The sequence below is a fragment of the Rattus norvegicus genome, chromosome 15, assembly GCF_036323735.1.
Source record: "Rattus norvegicus strain BN/NHsdMcwi chromosome 15, GRCr8, whole genome shotgun sequence".
NCBI lineage: Eukaryota > Metazoa > Chordata > Mammalia > Rodentia > Muridae > Rattus > Rattus norvegicus.
Window position 1 is genome coordinate 52,148,858 of NC_086033.1, and position 17,495 is coordinate 52,166,352.

At 41.9% G+C, this 17,495-nt stretch overlaps 1 protein-coding gene across 3 annotated transcripts in view; it reads right to left on the reverse strand.

Moving 5' to 3' along the window:
- Positions 1-2,885: 2,885 nt before the first annotated feature.
- Positions 2,886-17,495, reverse strand: part of Xpo7 (exportin 7) — an 85,987-nt gene continuing 71,377 nt past the window's right edge. The window contains exons 20-28 of one of the 3 annotated variants that reach the window (NM_001108386.2): positions 15,552-15,640; positions 14,561-14,668; positions 10,140-10,222; positions 9,547-9,761; positions 9,059-9,197; positions 7,764-7,924; positions 7,106-7,204; positions 5,588-5,715; positions 2,886-4,440 (exon numbers count right to left, since the gene is read on the reverse strand). In NM_001108386.2, the coding sequence (NP_001101856.2) occupies positions 4,347-4,440; positions 5,588-5,715; positions 7,106-7,204; positions 7,764-7,924; positions 9,059-9,197; positions 9,547-9,761; positions 10,140-10,222; positions 14,561-14,668; positions 15,552-15,640 (1,116 nt within the window). In that variant the 3' untranslated portion in view covers positions 2,886-4,346. Of the gene's footprint in view, positions 4,441-5,587; positions 5,716-7,105; positions 7,205-7,763; positions 7,925-9,058; positions 9,198-9,546; positions 9,762-10,139; positions 10,223-14,560; positions 14,669-15,551; positions 15,641-17,495 lie in introns of those variants that run through there. The other 2 variants (XM_063274433.1, XR_010057840.1) reach the window with 2 other exon arrangements.

A 17,495-nucleotide genomic window follows, 5' to 3' on the forward strand; every position in this document is an offset into this window, starting at 1 on the left:
AGCAAAATAAAAACAAAAACAATATAAAAACCTAACATTTTGATTGAGTAAAATCCCATTTTTGGTTTGCACTTTAGTAGGAAAATATTACCTTTATTTGGGTTAAGCTAATACATACATATGTACACAATAAAATTTAATAATCACCAGTAAGAGAATGTAGGGTTCATTGTAGCTTATGCCAAGAATCACTGTGTAGATTAGATACTCAGTGCCCAGGAACAGCATAGAACAATATATACTTTTCCACGATATCTGAGGAATAGGAAATTAAAGATGATTGGATTTCTGGCAACCTACAGATTGGGAAAAAAAGTCTTAACTAACCCCACATCTGATAGAGGGCTAATATCCAAAATATATAAAGAACCCAAGAAGCTAACCTCAAAAACAAAAGAACCCCCCCCCAAAAAAAACCCAAACAACAACAACAAAAACCCCCAAAACAATTCAATCAAAAAATGTGTTATAAAACTAACCCAAAAATTCACAACAGAGGAATCTCAAACGGCTGAGAAGCATCTAAAGAAATGTTCAAAGTCCTTAGTGATCAGGAAAATGCAAATCAAAATGACCCTAAGATTTCACCTTATACCAATCAGAATGGCTAAGATAAAAAACTCATGTGACAGCATATGTTGGCATGGATGTGGAGAGAGGAACACTTCTATTGCTGGTGGGATTGCAAATTGGTGCAACCACTCTGGAAATCAATCTGGAGGTTCCTCAGAAAACTGGAAATAGATCTACCTGAAGACCTAGCTATACCACTCCTGGGCATACACCCAAAAGATGCCCCATCATGCCACAAGGGCACGAGAACATCATGAGGTTTGCAGGCTAAATGGATGGAATTACAAAATATTATCCTGGGCTGGAGAGATGGCTCATTGACCACTCTTCCAGAGGTCCTGAGTTCAATTCCCAGCAACCACAATGGTGGCTCACAACCATCTGTAATGGGATCTGATGCCCTCTTCAGGTGTGTCTGAAGACAGCTACAGAACTCATATACATAAAATAAACCTTTAAAAAAAATATTGGGGCTGGAGAGATGGCTCAGAGGTTAAGAGCACTGACTGCTCTTCCAGAGGTCCTGAGTTCAATTCCCAGCAACCACATGGTGGCTCACAACCACCTATAACCAGGTCTGGTGCCTTTTCTGGCCTATAGTTGCATACATGCAGGCAGAAAGCTATATGATGCATACATAATAAATAAATAAATGTTTAAAAAAATTATCCTAAGTGAGGTATCTCAGTCCCAAAAGGACATGCATGATAGGGGTCTAGCATGGCTGCCCTCCAAGAGGTTTTACCAGCAGCTGACTCAGCTAGAAGCCTATACTTACATCCAATGATCTGAAGACCCCATAGTCTCAACAAACCCTGACACCTGAGATCTCTGACACTGAGCTACCAACCAGGCAGCATATACTAGCTAGTCCAAGGTCCCTGACAGATATACAGCAGAGGACTGCCTGGTCTGGCCTCAATGAGAGAAAACACACCTAACCTTGAGGCCTCAGGAAATGGGGAGGCCTGGCAGGGTGTGGGGACACCCTCTTGGAGATGGGGTTGGGGAATTTGGGGAGTTGGTGAGGATGAATGGGATGAGGAACTGTGGAGGGCAGAATGGGAGGGGGATAATGGCTGTAAAAAAAAAAAAAGAAAAACATTAATACAAAAATAAAAAAGTAAAAGAAAAAGATAATTGACTTCATATTAGGTTAAACTTTATGAAATTAGTAATGTGTGTGCATGTGTTTGGCTGTGTAGCCAAGGTATATCTAGAATTAATTCTGTTTTCATTTCCCAAATTCTAGCACCCCCTCCCCACCCCTGCTTTGGGAGACATGATCTCTTTGTAGTCCTGCCTGATCTCAAACTTCAATTTGCCTGTCTTTGCCTCCCAACTGATGGGGCTAAAGACATGTAGTACTATGTCAGGGCAAAAACTTTTGTCAGCTGAATTTTACACGGCTTGGGGCTATGTTAGATCTCAACTGTTAGCACTTTGCTGTGACTGCACCATCATCCCTAGTGAGTTTCTTGCCTCTGGAATTACTCTGTAGGAGAGAAGGAAGAACGCTGGGATCCTGCTGACCAACTATTACCTCAAAAATTTTCTAGTATTTGTGAGAAAGGTTCCCAGCCCTTTTGTCTTATTTACTTTAGAATTAGTATCCCAGGTTCTCTTGAGCATGTGCCAAGATGGTTTTTCTAGGAAGGTATTCAGGATTGGCTCTTGGGCCCTTGCAGGTAAGATACCCTACCCACAACTGCCCTATATGCTCATGTTTGTCAATGGTCTTGGCCATGGAGACCCCTCATAATGAAAGCACTGTGCAGTACAGGCCGTAAATCACAGAAACCAGTCTTCATTATTCACTTAATCTGGCCTGTTCATTCTGTTCATTCAGGGGAAACATCTGCCCCTGACCTTGTCAAGGCCTAATAAATGTAGCCCAGCTCCCATCAGAGAGGCAGATGCTAGGACTAACACAATGGGGCTTTCCTCAGCCACGGCTCATAGGTAGGTCGTTCATTTATGACCTGGAAAGAGGTAGAGTGTCTTCATTTTGACAACTCTGGAGAACATTATGCTTGAAGTATGTCTGCAGAACCAGTCATAAGAGTTGAGTCAGGGGGTTGGGGATTTAGCTCAGTGGTAGAGCGCTTGCCTAGGAAGCGCAAGGCCCTGGGTTCGGTCCCCAGCTCCGAAAAAAAGAACCAAAAAAGAGTTGAGTCAGACATAGTCTGAGTTAATTTTACAAGGCAGAGGGACCTCTGTACCTACTGGCTTAAAAAAAAAATTGTGTTTAAATATCTCCATGTGTTTACAGTGAGACACATCCCTGAACATACTACACTTGACTGCTGAAACCAGGTCAGTAGAAACCATTGAAGTTTATTGGCGGTCACAATGCTTACACTGTATGCAGCAAACACCCTTACAAGTCTATCCGCAACCTGATCACGCAAGAAAAGATTCACCACACAGTCGCCAGAGGAGAAGGAAAATTAATAAGCTTGTTTGTGAGGATTGAGGAAAATAAAAATGAAACCTAATTGATAAAGTCCCGTGGGTAAGAGCTGAACTAGAGATGTGTACAGCTAGCAGCAGCTGTGGGAAAGTACAAGGCAAAGAGCTTTCTCCATCCAATGTTCCTCTGTAGGCTCACTTTTCTTTTTTAATATTCAAAACATTTATTATGGTTTTTATTTTATAAAAATGTATATTTTTCAAGGGAGAATGTTAAATACTTCATGCTAGGTAGACCTTGTTATTAAGAACCCCTCCCCTGTAGTAACTTCCTCCAGTTCATACATTCATGAGTGCAGGGTACATACATAAATATCCACACACACATCCACACACACTGCCTCAAGGGCTGGGGAAGACAAAAGTTATGGCCACACATATTAGGCCTCTGGTGGACTCATGCAATTGCTCAACAAGAGAGCAAATGGCTCAATTCTCCATCGTCTCCCTACAGAGACCAAGAATCCTAAAACACAAACCCAACTTTTAACAGCAAGAGGCATCTTTCTGAGGATGAGGGTACGTAAGATGGAGAAAGGATGGAGATAAAACACCAGAAACTTCTAGCTGGAGTTATTTGTCACTGCAGGAGGCTGGGGGACCCAGGGCAGCATCCATGATGGAGAGGATGGTGCTCCCGCAAGGCTCAGAGTTCCTAATAACAAGGGTTAATACAGCATCAGGAACGCATCATTGGGGGTTTGGTGGGGAAAGGACATTAAGAAAAAATATACATTTGGAGTTTTTCCTTTTTTGCCTCTCTACACTGTGTCACTAAATATATCTCTGCACTTTCACACATCCTTGTCCAATAAAGCTTCAGGCCACCACAATACACATTTTCTTCATTCTCCATACATAACCCCTCACATCAGCATTGGTGCACTAGACTCTGTAAAAATTTTTCAATCACACATTTTGTTTTTAAACTTGAGTCAATATAAACCTTGTTCAAAATGTTATGAAAAAATGTACATGTTTATACAAGGCAGGTTGTGGCAGGACACTGGGTTCTCCCTGCATGGGTGACCCCAGGAGTGGGCTGGAGCCTCAGATGCTTGTGCCTCTGTCTCCTCCCACCACCCTTCCCACCCAGTCCCCCAGGAACCAGCAGCGCCCTGCCCTTCAGTGAGTGCACACACACCCCGTACTTCCTGGGGAAATAGCTAGCTGACCTTTGCCATTTTCCCCATACCCCTGGAGGAAGGAGCCGGGATCAGCCAGGCTCTCTCCCTTGCAACTGTTCACCCTCTGAACCAGACCGAAGGGACGCTGCTCTGCAAGGTAGAGTCCAAGAGTTGTCAGCTCATCATGTCATTGCTATTCACTCCGTAAGTGGAATTCTTCATTGAGTCATTGACTTCCCGACGGAATGCTGACAAGTTCTGGGTGAACCTGCAGAAAGGATGCATGTGGGATGGAGAAAGAGGTAGAAAGGAAATGTCTCTTCCTAAGCACAGAAATAGTTACTGAGAAGCAGAAGACAGCAAATTGTGCCTTATCAGCTAACCTTAGTCTCAAGACTATTAGGGAAAGGGGGCCTTATTTACACCTCTACTTCTTCCTGGAAACTTCATAGCAATCAGATATGGTCAAACTTGAACCTGGGAGGGCTACCTTGGGCTTGTGGCAGCAACACAGACATATTAACTACTTGACAAGAGATGGGAATTAACCTTAGGCAGAAATGACAGGAGATTGGTACAGTTCTCAGACATAAAAGACTAAGGACATTGAGCTGTATTGTCCAATAGGGAAGCTGCTAACCATAAATGGCTAGGGAGCACTGGTCTATGGCCAGTGAGAGTGAGAGCTGAATCAAGTAATATTTAAATTCAGTTCTCTATTCACATTCTAATTACCCCCCCCCCCCCCCCAGCTGGGGACCGAACCCAGGGCCTTACGCTTCCTAGGCAAGCGCTCTACCACTGAGCTAAATCCCCAACCCCTCGAATTACTTTTATATTAAAACACTTTCATTAAAATTATATAATTAAGATAAACCAGATAGTTAATTTAGTTCTAAGAAAACTTTGATATCTGGCATGACCAGGTACAGAATCTTGTACCAACTCTGTTTATGAAATATAATTCAGATTAGGTGTTTCTGACAAAAACTTAGCATCTCAGTTTAGGTATGCCATTAGGTGTAATATAGAAATGCTTCTAAAGGGGCTGGGGATTTAGCTCAGTGGTAGAGCGCTTACCTAGGAAGCGCAAGGCCCTGGGTTCGGTCCCCAGCTCCGAAAAAAAGAACCAAAAAAAAAAAAAAAAAAAAAAAAAAAAAAAATGCTTCTAAAGATTTAGGTCATATTCTCAATAATAAATAATAAAGTTTACATTCTCAATTTTAAGACATTGTTTGGGGCTACCACTAAAATTTGTCATGGAGAAATCTAAACTACACATGTTGCTTGCCTCTCTACTAGACAGCACAGCTTTAAGTAAGTCACATATGGTGATTAGAGACGTTTATGGGAACTGTGCTTGCTTCAATGGTTTGAAAAATAATAGCACTTCTTGGCAAGACCCAGATACCTACCTGTCTCTGTTTTTCGTCAGAAGATTCCGTTCAATGCCTTCCATCAAATTTTCAAAACACAGGTGCATGGCCTGCTGTTTCTCTGGTGGTTGGCTATTGACAATGCTGTTTCTTAGGTCAGAAAAATACTGTGGGTCAAGAAACAAGACAGAAAGTGAAAGAAGGCAGATGATTATTCTCCAGAAACGGCAATATCTACCACAAGTCAATTCATATTTTAAAATTTCAAGTACTTAAAGGATGATGTTTTCATACTATTTTAAAATAGAAACTTTTAATTTGTAAGGTAGCTTGTTCAAGTTACTATGCCTCCCTTTTTCTGTTGACCATGGCATGGTCACCATACTTTAAGGCAGGGTGTCTCAAATGGCTCAGGATGTCTTAGAACTCATGATTCTGAACTTGTGGATCTGCCTGCCTGCCTCCCTCCCCCTTCCTGAATGCTGGAGCTGTAAGTACTTGCTACTATACCTGGCATCAGACGCCCTTTCAGGGGAATCTCAAGGCTCTGTGACAGAGCTGGACCTGGCTAGAGCTTGGGTCTGAAGTGTTTTGAAGTTTAGGACATCGTTCCCTTTTAAAGGATTTATCTCACTACTTAAAGAGCTCAGACTGGCCTTAAACTCACCATGTAGCTGTGGATGATCTTAATCTTTTGATCATCCTGCCTTCACCTCCCACATGCTGGCCACCAAACCTGACTGTGTACAGACAGTGTACTTTAACAGGAAGTGGACATATTTAGTTGATGCCTTCCCCTAACTGCTTGCTAGATGGTGGTAGGTGTTTCACAGTGCCATGTGAATACATATTACTTCATGAGCCTCTGGCTTTGCCTACCTTTGCTTTTTGTCTTCAGAGATTTTACTCTAGTATTTTCTGTATGTGTTTGTGTTTAAGGCCCTCAAATGACAGAGATGTGTTAGATTCCTTGGAAGTGGAGTTAAGGATGGTTGAGTGATGTCTGATGTGGGGCCGGGAATTAAAATTTGGTCCCTCTGGGAGAATAGCTAACAGACTTAATCACTGAGGCAGTTCTTCAGACCCTTTTTCTTTCTGAGCAAGAGTCTTACTACCTGGCTGTCCTGGACTTGCTATATAGACGAGGCTAGCCTTGAATTCAGAGAGATCATCCTGCCTCTGCCTCCTGAATGCTGGGATTAAAGTACACACACTCTCTTGAGGAGTGGCAGCTGGTGAGACAGTTCAGCATTGAGCTGTTCTTCTGTTCTAAGAGCACTGGCTGTTCTTCTAGAGGACCTCTGTTTACTTCCAGCACCCACACGGCAGCTCACAACCACCTGTAATTCCAGTTCCAGGGGAATACATGTCTTCTTTTGGCTTCCAAGAGTACCAGGTACACACATGCAGACAAAACACCCAGACATAAAAAGAATAAAGAAAATATTTAAAAAAAAATCCAACCCTCCCTCCCCCCCAAAAAAACCCCAACAAACTTAAAACTTAGGCTGTCAGGATTGGTTGTAAGTACCAGATATCCTTCTGGTCCTTGCTTACCTTTTCATTAAGTAATATTAAGCCAAGCAGGGGTCGAGACATAGACCACTGATTCCTACAATCTTCAAAGATGATGATGTTCAGCACCGTGGACAGCATCTAGGAGCAAGAAGACCGTGATCTGCTTTGGCTACCTACAATGAGAGGTCTTTTCTGTGCAAGGTGAACTAGAAAAACCACGAAGGAAGCTTCATTTTTTTCTTTTAACTTTTATGATAAAATGTTATTTACAAGTAGTATCCTCCTGTTTATTTCTTTTAAAAACTTTTAAATTTTGCTCTACATTCTCTGTCGGTGTTGAGGATTGAACCTAGGGCCTTTGTGCAACCCAGCAAGTGCTGCCACATCCCTAGCTCTGTGTTCCTACTTTGCAAAAAAAGAAGCTAGCCCTAAGAAAGCTAGATATGATTAACTCAGACTCCATTTCCCAGCAGTGATAGAGAAGTGCAGTTTTCATGGAAGACAGAGTGCTCCTGAGATAGGATGAGCTCATTTCAGATGTTTTTCAGATCTAGATCATTAAAAATCCACTGCCATTTTAAGAACATGAGCACAGTGAGATGTGACTTATTTTGGCCTTCCCTCTGGCCTTCCCTCTCTGGAAGACACTGACCCATGGTGGGACACACCACCGACAATTAGCCCTCAGACTCCTTACCTGCTGGATCATGGCTGGATGTTGCTGCATGATATGCAGAAAGCAGTCACTCTCCCGGTTCAGGGGTGCTGTCCTTTTCTTGGTGCTCCGTGACAACTGTTTGAAGAGATACGTCACAATATGGTCCAGGCAGGAACAGCAGCCTGTGCATACCATGGTGTCTGGAAAAAAGATGCAGGAGAGCTGCTGATCTGGGCAAACCGATTAATATTGGCTGCAATCCCATATGGGTACTCAGTTAGCCTGGGTCCTCAGTCATTGAGTATACATAAGGCCCAATTTAAAACTGGAGTTTAAAGTAGAATATGAATATTAAATTATTGGCTTAATGCATTTTGTTTCATTAAAAAAAGTTCCCATTCTACAAGTGCTTTATTTGTGCCAAATATTTTGCTAAATGCTTTCCAAATACTGGTTCTAATAAATGTTCTTGAGAATTCTGAGAGTTAAGTGTAGCTTCTGGCAACACAGACACTAACCTGGAGAGATAATGAGACTAGAAACAGACAGAGCTGTAGAACTCAGAGCCTGAGTTACTGGTGGAGGAGGACATTGTCAAAGACAGTTTTATACGGCCTGAGAGTACCTGCCTTGGGGAGAACAAGCTATGTACTGGCTGGTCTCCATCTCTAAAGCATCCTGGGAGAGTCACAGCTTATGTGTACTTTTCACCAAGGGACACAGTAGCACATGCTGACTAGGAAAGGCTAGGGGAAGACTACTTAAAAAACATAAGCCACTTCTAATTCTCCCAAGGAACCTGGGCAATGCACAGGGGCCTCCCAAGGCAAGGTCTGATACCTTGGGGCTAGACTACCCTTTTATATGGCTTTATCCTAGAGAGAAGTATGGATGTATCATAGAAGTGGCAGTGAGGCATGGATAATTCACAGTTGATAATTCAAAAGTTCTTTGAATCAGGACTATTTAGCCTAAACATTGAAGTGGGTGACAAGACACTAAGACAATAAGGTCTAGGAAGGTATATACTTCCATAGCCTCTATTATGCTCAGGAAAGTATCAAACTCTTAATGTGCCAAAGGGGATTTTGCCTGATTTGCATTATGCCTGCTTATTTCAGCTTGATTTTATTCCTCTAAAACCCTTCTGCACAGGCCAGATAGATTTCCTGGTTTTCTTTTGCCTATGCTAGTGCTTGCTGTTCCTGAAACCCTCATGGACTTCCTGTGACACCATCTTCTTGTGACCTGGAGCTTATGTATCCCTCTGTACTCACCCTATTATACTATGGAAAGGGTAACTGTGGCACAGACCAGATAGCCTAGGTGCTTACCAAGTGCAGTGAGTCCTTCAGAGATAGAAGAGAGGATGTACATGATGACATGAGGTTCCAGGCTTGCAATGAAGTTCATATGGTCCTGGGTCAGGACTTCCAGTAGTGAATAATAAGACTGGCTGAGCTTGGGATAATCCTGGGCAGAGAAGAAGGAAGAAGATCAGCTGGATCATTTGGTAGGGAGGGAGGTCATTAGCAAAATAGTTCTTTCAGTTGAGAAAACAAAAGACTTCGTTATAGCAGAAAAGAATGAGGTTGTAGTTTCTTGTTTGTTTGAGACACGATCTCTCTATACAGCCCTGGTTGGCCTGGACCTTGCTGTTGACCAGGCTGTTCTTGAACTCAAGAGATCTCCCTTCCTCTTCCTCCTAAGTGTTGGGATTAAAGGTGTGAAGTTGTAGTTCCTTAGGAAAACATTAAATCATAGTCACAGGCAGAAAATAAAATGAACACACTCCAAGCGTGAAGCTGCCAATGGGGCTTACCAGGAGGTCACTGTGAGGAATAGAGAGGAGCAGTTTAATGAAGGTCTGTAGGGCATTTTCCAAGGCATCATCTCCATAGAGACGGAAGACTCCAAAATTGACGTAGCTCCCACTGAGGGCAGCCTTCAGCATGGAGAAGCAGATGGAGATACCCTTGAGCTTCAAAGCATAGACCTGATCCTTTGGCACCTCTCCTAGTGTCAAGATACGATTGCCTGCAAAAACATATAAGAACTATGTATACAACTGTATTTATAGCACTTCTTTTTTTTTTTTTGGAAATAGGGTCTTACTATGTAGTTCTGTCTGCCCTTGAACTCACAGAGGTCTGCCCTGAGTTCCAAGTGTTGAGATTAAAGGCATTTGACACTACATCCAGTATTCATAATTTTAAAGTCATCCTAACGTTCTGATTCCAAAGGCATATACAATATACATTTCAGCAGCTCTTTGGTGACATCTGGTGGCCTAATACTTATGAATAAGGAACACAGGAACCCATGGAAATGCTGTCCTGGCTATTGTTAATCTAACCCGAGACCACACACTGTTGGACTCACTTCCAGGGGCATTTATCTCTCTAAAGCACCTACCATACATTGTTATCATCTTGCTGGTTTCTCGGAAAAGTAAGATACCATTGGGAGATGAAACATCAAATTGGAGTCGCTGAGATCTGAGCAGAAAATACAGAAAGACAACAAGTCAAAGTATTTCTTAGGAGATCAGGATCCTCTATGTTCTCATCGGTACTCAATGGGTGACCGAAAACTACGGCTGCAAACTGCTTACTCCACTGAAGAAAGAACCACACTTTTTATTCAATGATGCTGTCCCCCCCATTTATTTACTCATTCATTCATTTATTTACTTATTTTTTTCCAAACAGGGTTTCTCTGTGTAGCCCTGGTTATCCTGGAACTGTAGACCAGGCTGGCCTCAAACTCAAAGAGATGTGCTTGCCTCTGCCTCCTGAGAACTGGGATTAAAGTGTGTGTCACTACAGCCTGCCTGATATTGCTTCTTTCTTTTTCTCTTCAAGATAGGATTTGTTTAAAGCCCAACAATTTAGGTTCAAGCTCTGCTTCTCAAACAATGAAAACATTAAAATACAACCAAGTCAAACCAAAGAAAACAACAGACAGTAGATAAAACTAAAGGTTTTAAATTCTCCAGTTTTGTTTCTTGTATAGCTTCTACCAGTCATATATTCACAGGCTTGGTGGCAAGAGAAGGAGGGGTGAGCACTATTCTCTCTCCCTCTCCCTCTTTTGAGATATGGTCTCAGTATGTAACTCTCCCGGAACTCACTCAGTAGACCAAGGTGGTCTTGAACTCATAGTGATTTGCCTGTCTCTACTTCCTTAGTAGGTATTAAAAGCAATGTGCCATTATGCCTGGCAAAAACCACTGTTTTTTGTTTGTTTACTTTTTGAAACAGAGTTTCTCTGTCTAACCCTGGCTGTCTTGGAACTTGCTTTGTAGACCAGGCCTGTCTCTGCCTCCTGAGTCCTGGAATTAATGTTATGCACCACCACTGACAGCCTGGCTTCTTGTTACCACTTTCTTTCTTTTCTTCTTCCTTCCTTCCCTCCTTCCTTCCTTTCTTTCTAAGATTTATTTATGTATATGAGTACACTGTCATTGTCTTCAGACACACCGGAAGAGGGCGCCAAATCCCATTACAGATGGCTGTGAGCCATCATGTAGTTGCTGGGAATCGAACTCAGGACCTCTGAAAGAGCAGTCAGTGCTCTTAACCTCTGAGCCATCTCTCTAGTCCACCACTTGCAAAGAATACAAAGAGTTCTGGATTGCTCTAACACTCAAATATCAGACGGGGAAGGATAAATGTTAATAATCTTTGTTTTGGTTCCTGACTGTTCTTAAAGTCAGAATATGTGTTTTAGCTACCTAATTTTGGAGCAAATGTCATCTGGACCATTAAGGCCTCCAGAGGTCCTTTGTGACATCCTGCTGCCATTCAAGATGTCTTCTTGAATAAGCCCTAAAGTCACTCACTTTCTCTGTGTGTTCCCTGTTCCACTCTCACTCACTACAGTCTAGTCTTTACATGGCAGGTAGCAAGAATAACCTTAAATGATGGAACCAAATCATGGACAAAGGTGCATAAAATGCTTAGTACCTTCCTACTGTACTGAGAAAAAAATGCCTGCTCTTCAGTACTACTTGGTACCCCTGTACCAAGGCTCTGAGCACTGACTGGCACCTTTGCCCATGAATCTGACTTCCTCTATGAGCTGTGCTTGCTCACCAGGATCCTGTCACAGAGGCAATGCTCTGCCTTCAGTTCCAGCAAGTTGAGAGTATCTTAGGATGTTAAAGGAGCATTATCTGCTCACAATTTTTACCTGGAGTCCCACCGAATCTTTGTCATTCATATCCCTGCCATATATCAGTTTCTCTGAAAGGTTTTCCTTGACCCTCCCTCCAACTCCTTTCAATTTTTTTTTTTAACTTTTTTAAAAACAATACTTAACACTGCTAAAATTCTTTCTGTACTTTACTTTTGGGGAGCATAGGGTCTGATGTTGCACCCCAGGCTGGCTTGGTACTTATTAAAGCCCAACCTCACCTCAAATTTCCCGCAATCTACTTGCTCAACATATACTCAACTCATTTTTAGTGTCTTTCTTACAGGGCTACATCAGTTGAGGGTAGAGACTCTGTAAAAACAGCTAACAAGTTGCTTGACAAAGACTGGGTGCTCTCAGATACTATTTTATAAATTAATAGCTCTTGAATATAGGCCTCCTGGGGAGTTATGGCCCCTCTGAGTATTACACACTTCATCACTATAGTAGTTTTAAGGCTACAGAGAGAGCTCCAGGACAACCAGGGCTACACACAGAAACCCTTCCTTGAAAAACTAAAACCCAAACAAATAAACAAACAAGGGGGGCAGGCCTTGAGTGAAATTTACTCAAGAGGCCATGGTTGCTGGCAGGGCTTTCCTTTAAAAGCTCAATGGTGGTGATACACATTTAACTGCATCGCTCAGGAGGCAGAGGCAGGTAGACTGAGGACAGCCTGGTCTACAGTGTGAAGACAACCAGGGCTATACAAAGAAAGCCTGTCTCAAAAAAAATCTAAAAATGGAAAAAAAGAGTGTCATAAAAAAATTGATAACCATACCCACAACGGCAGAGCTAAGGCACTGTTTTTTCTTTTAATCCTAAAAAGTAAAACAATCTAAAATTAGGTGTATTGAAAATTTTATTACCTTGAAAAAGGGTCAATCTTTTTTAATCTAGCTACAGTTAGGCTAATAAACATCTCTCTCTCTCTCTTTCTCTCTTTCTCTCTCTCTCTCTCTCTCTCTCTCTCACATGCAAGCAAGCGGTATATGCATATGTACACATGTGTGCTTGCCTATGTATATGGAGACCAAAGGCTAGGGTCTTCTTACACTGCTCTACAACTCTTTTTTTCTGAGACAGGGTCTCACTATGTAGTCCTGGCTGGCCTCAAACTCAGAGATCCCCGTGCCTAACCCATTAAGTGCTCTGACTAAAGACTAAGTGCTCTGACTAAAAACATTCCTGGCTTTCCCACTATATTTGGAGACAGTGTCTCCTACACTGATTGGCCAGCACACTGTAAGAATTTGCTTATCTTTCTTCTTTCAGTGTATGGACTATGAATCTATATAGCCATACTTAAACTTTTATGTGGGTGCTGGGAATACAAACTCTGATCCTCACATTTGTACAGCAAGCACTTCATTCTCCCTTAGCCTTCTGTTGTTTTGAGACACAATCTCGCTCTGTAGCCTGGGTTACCCTGAAACAATCCTCCTGCCTTAGCCTCCTGAGTATTAGGATCATAAGTGGGCCATCTGCTCACTTAAATTAATAAACCTTTACTGAGAAAAGATTTAAGCTGGGTGGTATTGGCACAAGCCTTTAGTTCTAGCACTCAGAAGGCAGAGTCAGGAGGGTAGTCTACTGATTGAGTTCCAGGACAGCCAAGGCTACACAGAGAAACCTTGTCTTTGAGGATCCATGTTTGGTTGCCAGCACCTCTGTTATGTGGCTCACAACCACATGTAATTAATTATATCACAGTTTTAGAGGAAGTCAATGCCTCTCTCACCTCAGCTGGCACCTGCACTCATAATTGAAAATAAATTCTCACAAACTACAGGTACTTTAAAACAGTGTATCTTTCCTTGTAAATCCCTACTCTGAAATACAAAATGGCCAGCACCATACCCAAGTATCAATTTATGTATGTTTGGGCAGAGGAAGAAAGCAAACACCACTCTTGGCCAGGGTGTGTTTGTGGGGTGAAGTGGGGTGCTGTTAACACACACCTTTAGTTCCAGTGCTTGGGAGGCAGAGGCAGGTGGATCTGCATTAGTTTGAGGCCATCCTGGTCTACAGAGTGAGTTTTAGAACAGCAAAGGCTGAAAACCAACCAACCAACCAAACAAAAAACAAAAAAAACCCCAACCAACTAACCAACCAAAAAACCACCCCCCCAAACCAAAAACCAATTTGGGCTGCCAAGATTACTTCTTATTAAGAATTGACATCTTACGAAGGGCAGCGGGGGGGGGGGGGGGGGGGGGGGAATAGCCACCTTGGGTTGGAGATTTACCTGGGTTAGGAGTGTTTTCTAGCATGCAGGAAGCCCTGGTTTGATTCTAAGCATTGCAAAAATCAGGCATGTTGGTACATTCCTGTAATCCTAGAACCCAGGAGGAGGGATGAAGTTCAGGAGTTTCAGGCTCAACTTGGGCTACTGAGACTCTATCTCAAAACAAACATCCTGCTTCCCTCTCTACAACAAACAAATAAAACAAGATCTCCTGAGTCCTCTTGGTGATTTATTTCCTGCAGATAGCAATAGCTTTGTGTGGCTGGGAATATTTTTCAAATAACAAGAACACATATACTTTTACAAGTTTGCACATTTGATAGTAGTGCATTTAAGAAAGTGACTGACCTTAGGGGTTCTCGAGTAGCAGAGCACCTACCATCATGCTTACCTGTTATGAACTAATTCAGCCATCAGCTTGAGCACAGGTGTAGTACAGGCTGGGTCATGGTACCAGAGCTCAATTGCCCGCTGGAGAATTGGCATGTAGGAGGGATATCTATAAAGGAGGTGCTAAGGAACAAATTCTGAATCTGGACGTCACAGATTTTAAGTTTTTAGTGCTCATCTATAGCTCTTTATTTTTCTGTTGTGCTTACTAACCTGGGATATTTTTCTATGTGAGCAATGTCTGTCTTTTTGTTAGACTTAAGGAATACATTTCGATTCTCAGTGCCTTTATTTTTAAGAACACAGTGTATTTCAAATTTTTATTTATACTTTACCACTTGTATGACAGGAGATCAACTATTTCTTTTATGCTGGAGGAACTACAGGAGAAAAAGGTACTCAGATACTCAGATTTTGATGACAGATACAAGGTTGTAAAGTTAAGACTTTCTTCCTAGCTCTACACAGCTTTTTATAGTTAATGGCACAGGAGACCATGTCTGGCTTTTTTCTTTTCTTTTCTTCTTCTTCTTCTTTTTTTTTTTTTTTTTTCAAGACAGGGTTTTTCTGTACAGCCATGGCTATCCTGGAACTTGATGTACACAGCCTGCTGTAGACCAGGCTGGCCTCCAAGTTAAGGTTCCTCCCTCCTGTGTCTACCTCCTGAGTTCTGGGACTAAAGGCTTGCACCACCATGTGTGGCTTTTCCACACACAGTAAAATTCACGAGCAGCAATTCTACACTGAACTTGGTTCCCTAGCAATGTTTATCTGGAACCCAGATGAGAAACTGGGAAAGAGCTTTATGTACTAACCAGAGGGCAGGGTTGTGTCATGAGTGCCCTGAAGTGGGCTCCTCGGAGACAGTAGACCTTTTGGGTAACCATCTTCTTGAGCCACCAACCTGCCTCCCCCTTCTCCTTCCTCTCCTATCATATAGCCACACTCCAGCTATGGTCTGTGCAATACGTTTCCAGTCTGAGTTAGGATACATCCATTCGAAGAGCATCATGAAACTGGTCTTGGCATTGAAGGCAAAAGCTATCCCTCTCAGGTCTCTCACTAGGCCAACCAGAGTTCTCTGTAGCAGGATGTAGAAACAGAAGAAACACCTCAATTATAACCCTCTGACAGGAATTCCAAGCAATTGCAATCAGACTCTTTCACAGCTTGAAAAACACCCCTCCCCCAATATTATGAATCTATTTCTTAATGCTAGAATGAATCTTTTCACCTGAGAAATTAGTTTTGGAAACTTGATGTGCAGGCTGAAGATTTATTGGAACAAAATCTGAAATCCAAAATTCTCTATAATATATTGCAGGGGCAATCCTGAGGGCCTCACACGTGTGAGAAAAGCACTTTACCTGATTTAATAATCCCACATTGTAATAATCTCAAATTAATTTTTAGTATGCCCAGTAAGTAGAAAACCTTACATTATGAAACTGGTCTTACACAGAATCACTGGGGTAGGAGACAGGTCAGTGCTCTGATCCCTAAGACCCCTGCACTGCAAAAGAATAAAAGTCTTCATGACTAATAGTAAATGCAAAACATTACCTTCAGGCCAAGTGCATAAAGTGTACGTGTAACACAACTGGATTTTGTAATTAGACTTGAGTCCCATCCTCAAAATATCTCATTATATATATGCAAATATGCCAAAATCTGTTAAAAAAAATCTGAAATCCCAAACATCTCTTCTGGCCCAAGCATTTCAGATAAGGGATATACACCCAACACTTAGAATAATAGTATGGTCTATGCTCACTACTGCAAAAATGAAGTTAAGCTATTTTGTTCTCTATGCTAGAGCTTGAACCCACGGCCTCATGTATGTTAAAAAAAAAAAAAAGACTCTTCAGCACGGTAAATTTTAAGACATTAAAGAGATATATAAAGATCAGGAAAGCAAAATAACTCAGTTGTACCAAAGGCAAGGGGGGAAAAAACTCATATAAAGGCAGAAGAGGCTTACATCCCGAGTTCTTTATCCTAAGTGTAGACTCTACCAAGAAGAGAAAGGCAGTATCATTTTAACTTCCCTTGTACCCTGGCTACCTGGAAATAAGACTGATGTGTCAAACCTCAGAGCTGTTTATACATTACATTTTCCATTTGCAGAAGAGGCCTAGTAACTTTTCCATGGTCATGTTGCTTCTCAGAGTAGGGCATGAAACTTCTATCCAGATGCCAGATCTGATACTTGTAAGATGGCCCAGTGTGCTTTCTTTGCAAGCTGGTAACCTGAATTTGATCCCTGAACCATCTAAAGGTAGAAGAGACCTGACTACACACAGCTGTCTCCTGCTTCCACATATACTCTGTAGCATACACCATAGACCTGCAACAACAGACCATATACTCTCTCTCTCTCTTTCTTGAGCTATTAAATCCAATAGTTTCTTTCTCAATAGAATTTTTACTTGGGCATCCTGATTAATAAGATGACTATTTAAAAACCTATATAAGCTGGGTAGTAGTGGCAAACACCTTTGATCACAGGTCCTTTGACCTGGAGACAGAGGCAGACAAATTTTTGTGATATCAAGACCTGCCTGGTCTACAGAAAAAGTTCTAGAGCAGCCAGGGATACCTGAGAAGCCCTGTCTTGAAAACAAAACAAAACAAAACCCAAAACAACAACAACAAAAACAAATCAACAGATCAAAACAAAACAAAACACCAAAAAAACAAATAGAAAACCCAATTATATTATCATTAGAATGCCTGGGAATTTGAGGATGACTTGTTTAACTGAAGAGGCTGTATTACTCTATGAACAGTAGTCTTCTTTAAGCAAAGTATCTGAGCTGATACTTTCTAGCCTAAGATATAACAACCTAAAAGATTGGGGACATGGGCCATGACAGAAATAATGGGTGACCACTGCAGCTCATTGCCAATGTGGTTTCTTTAGGTAGTCTTATTAC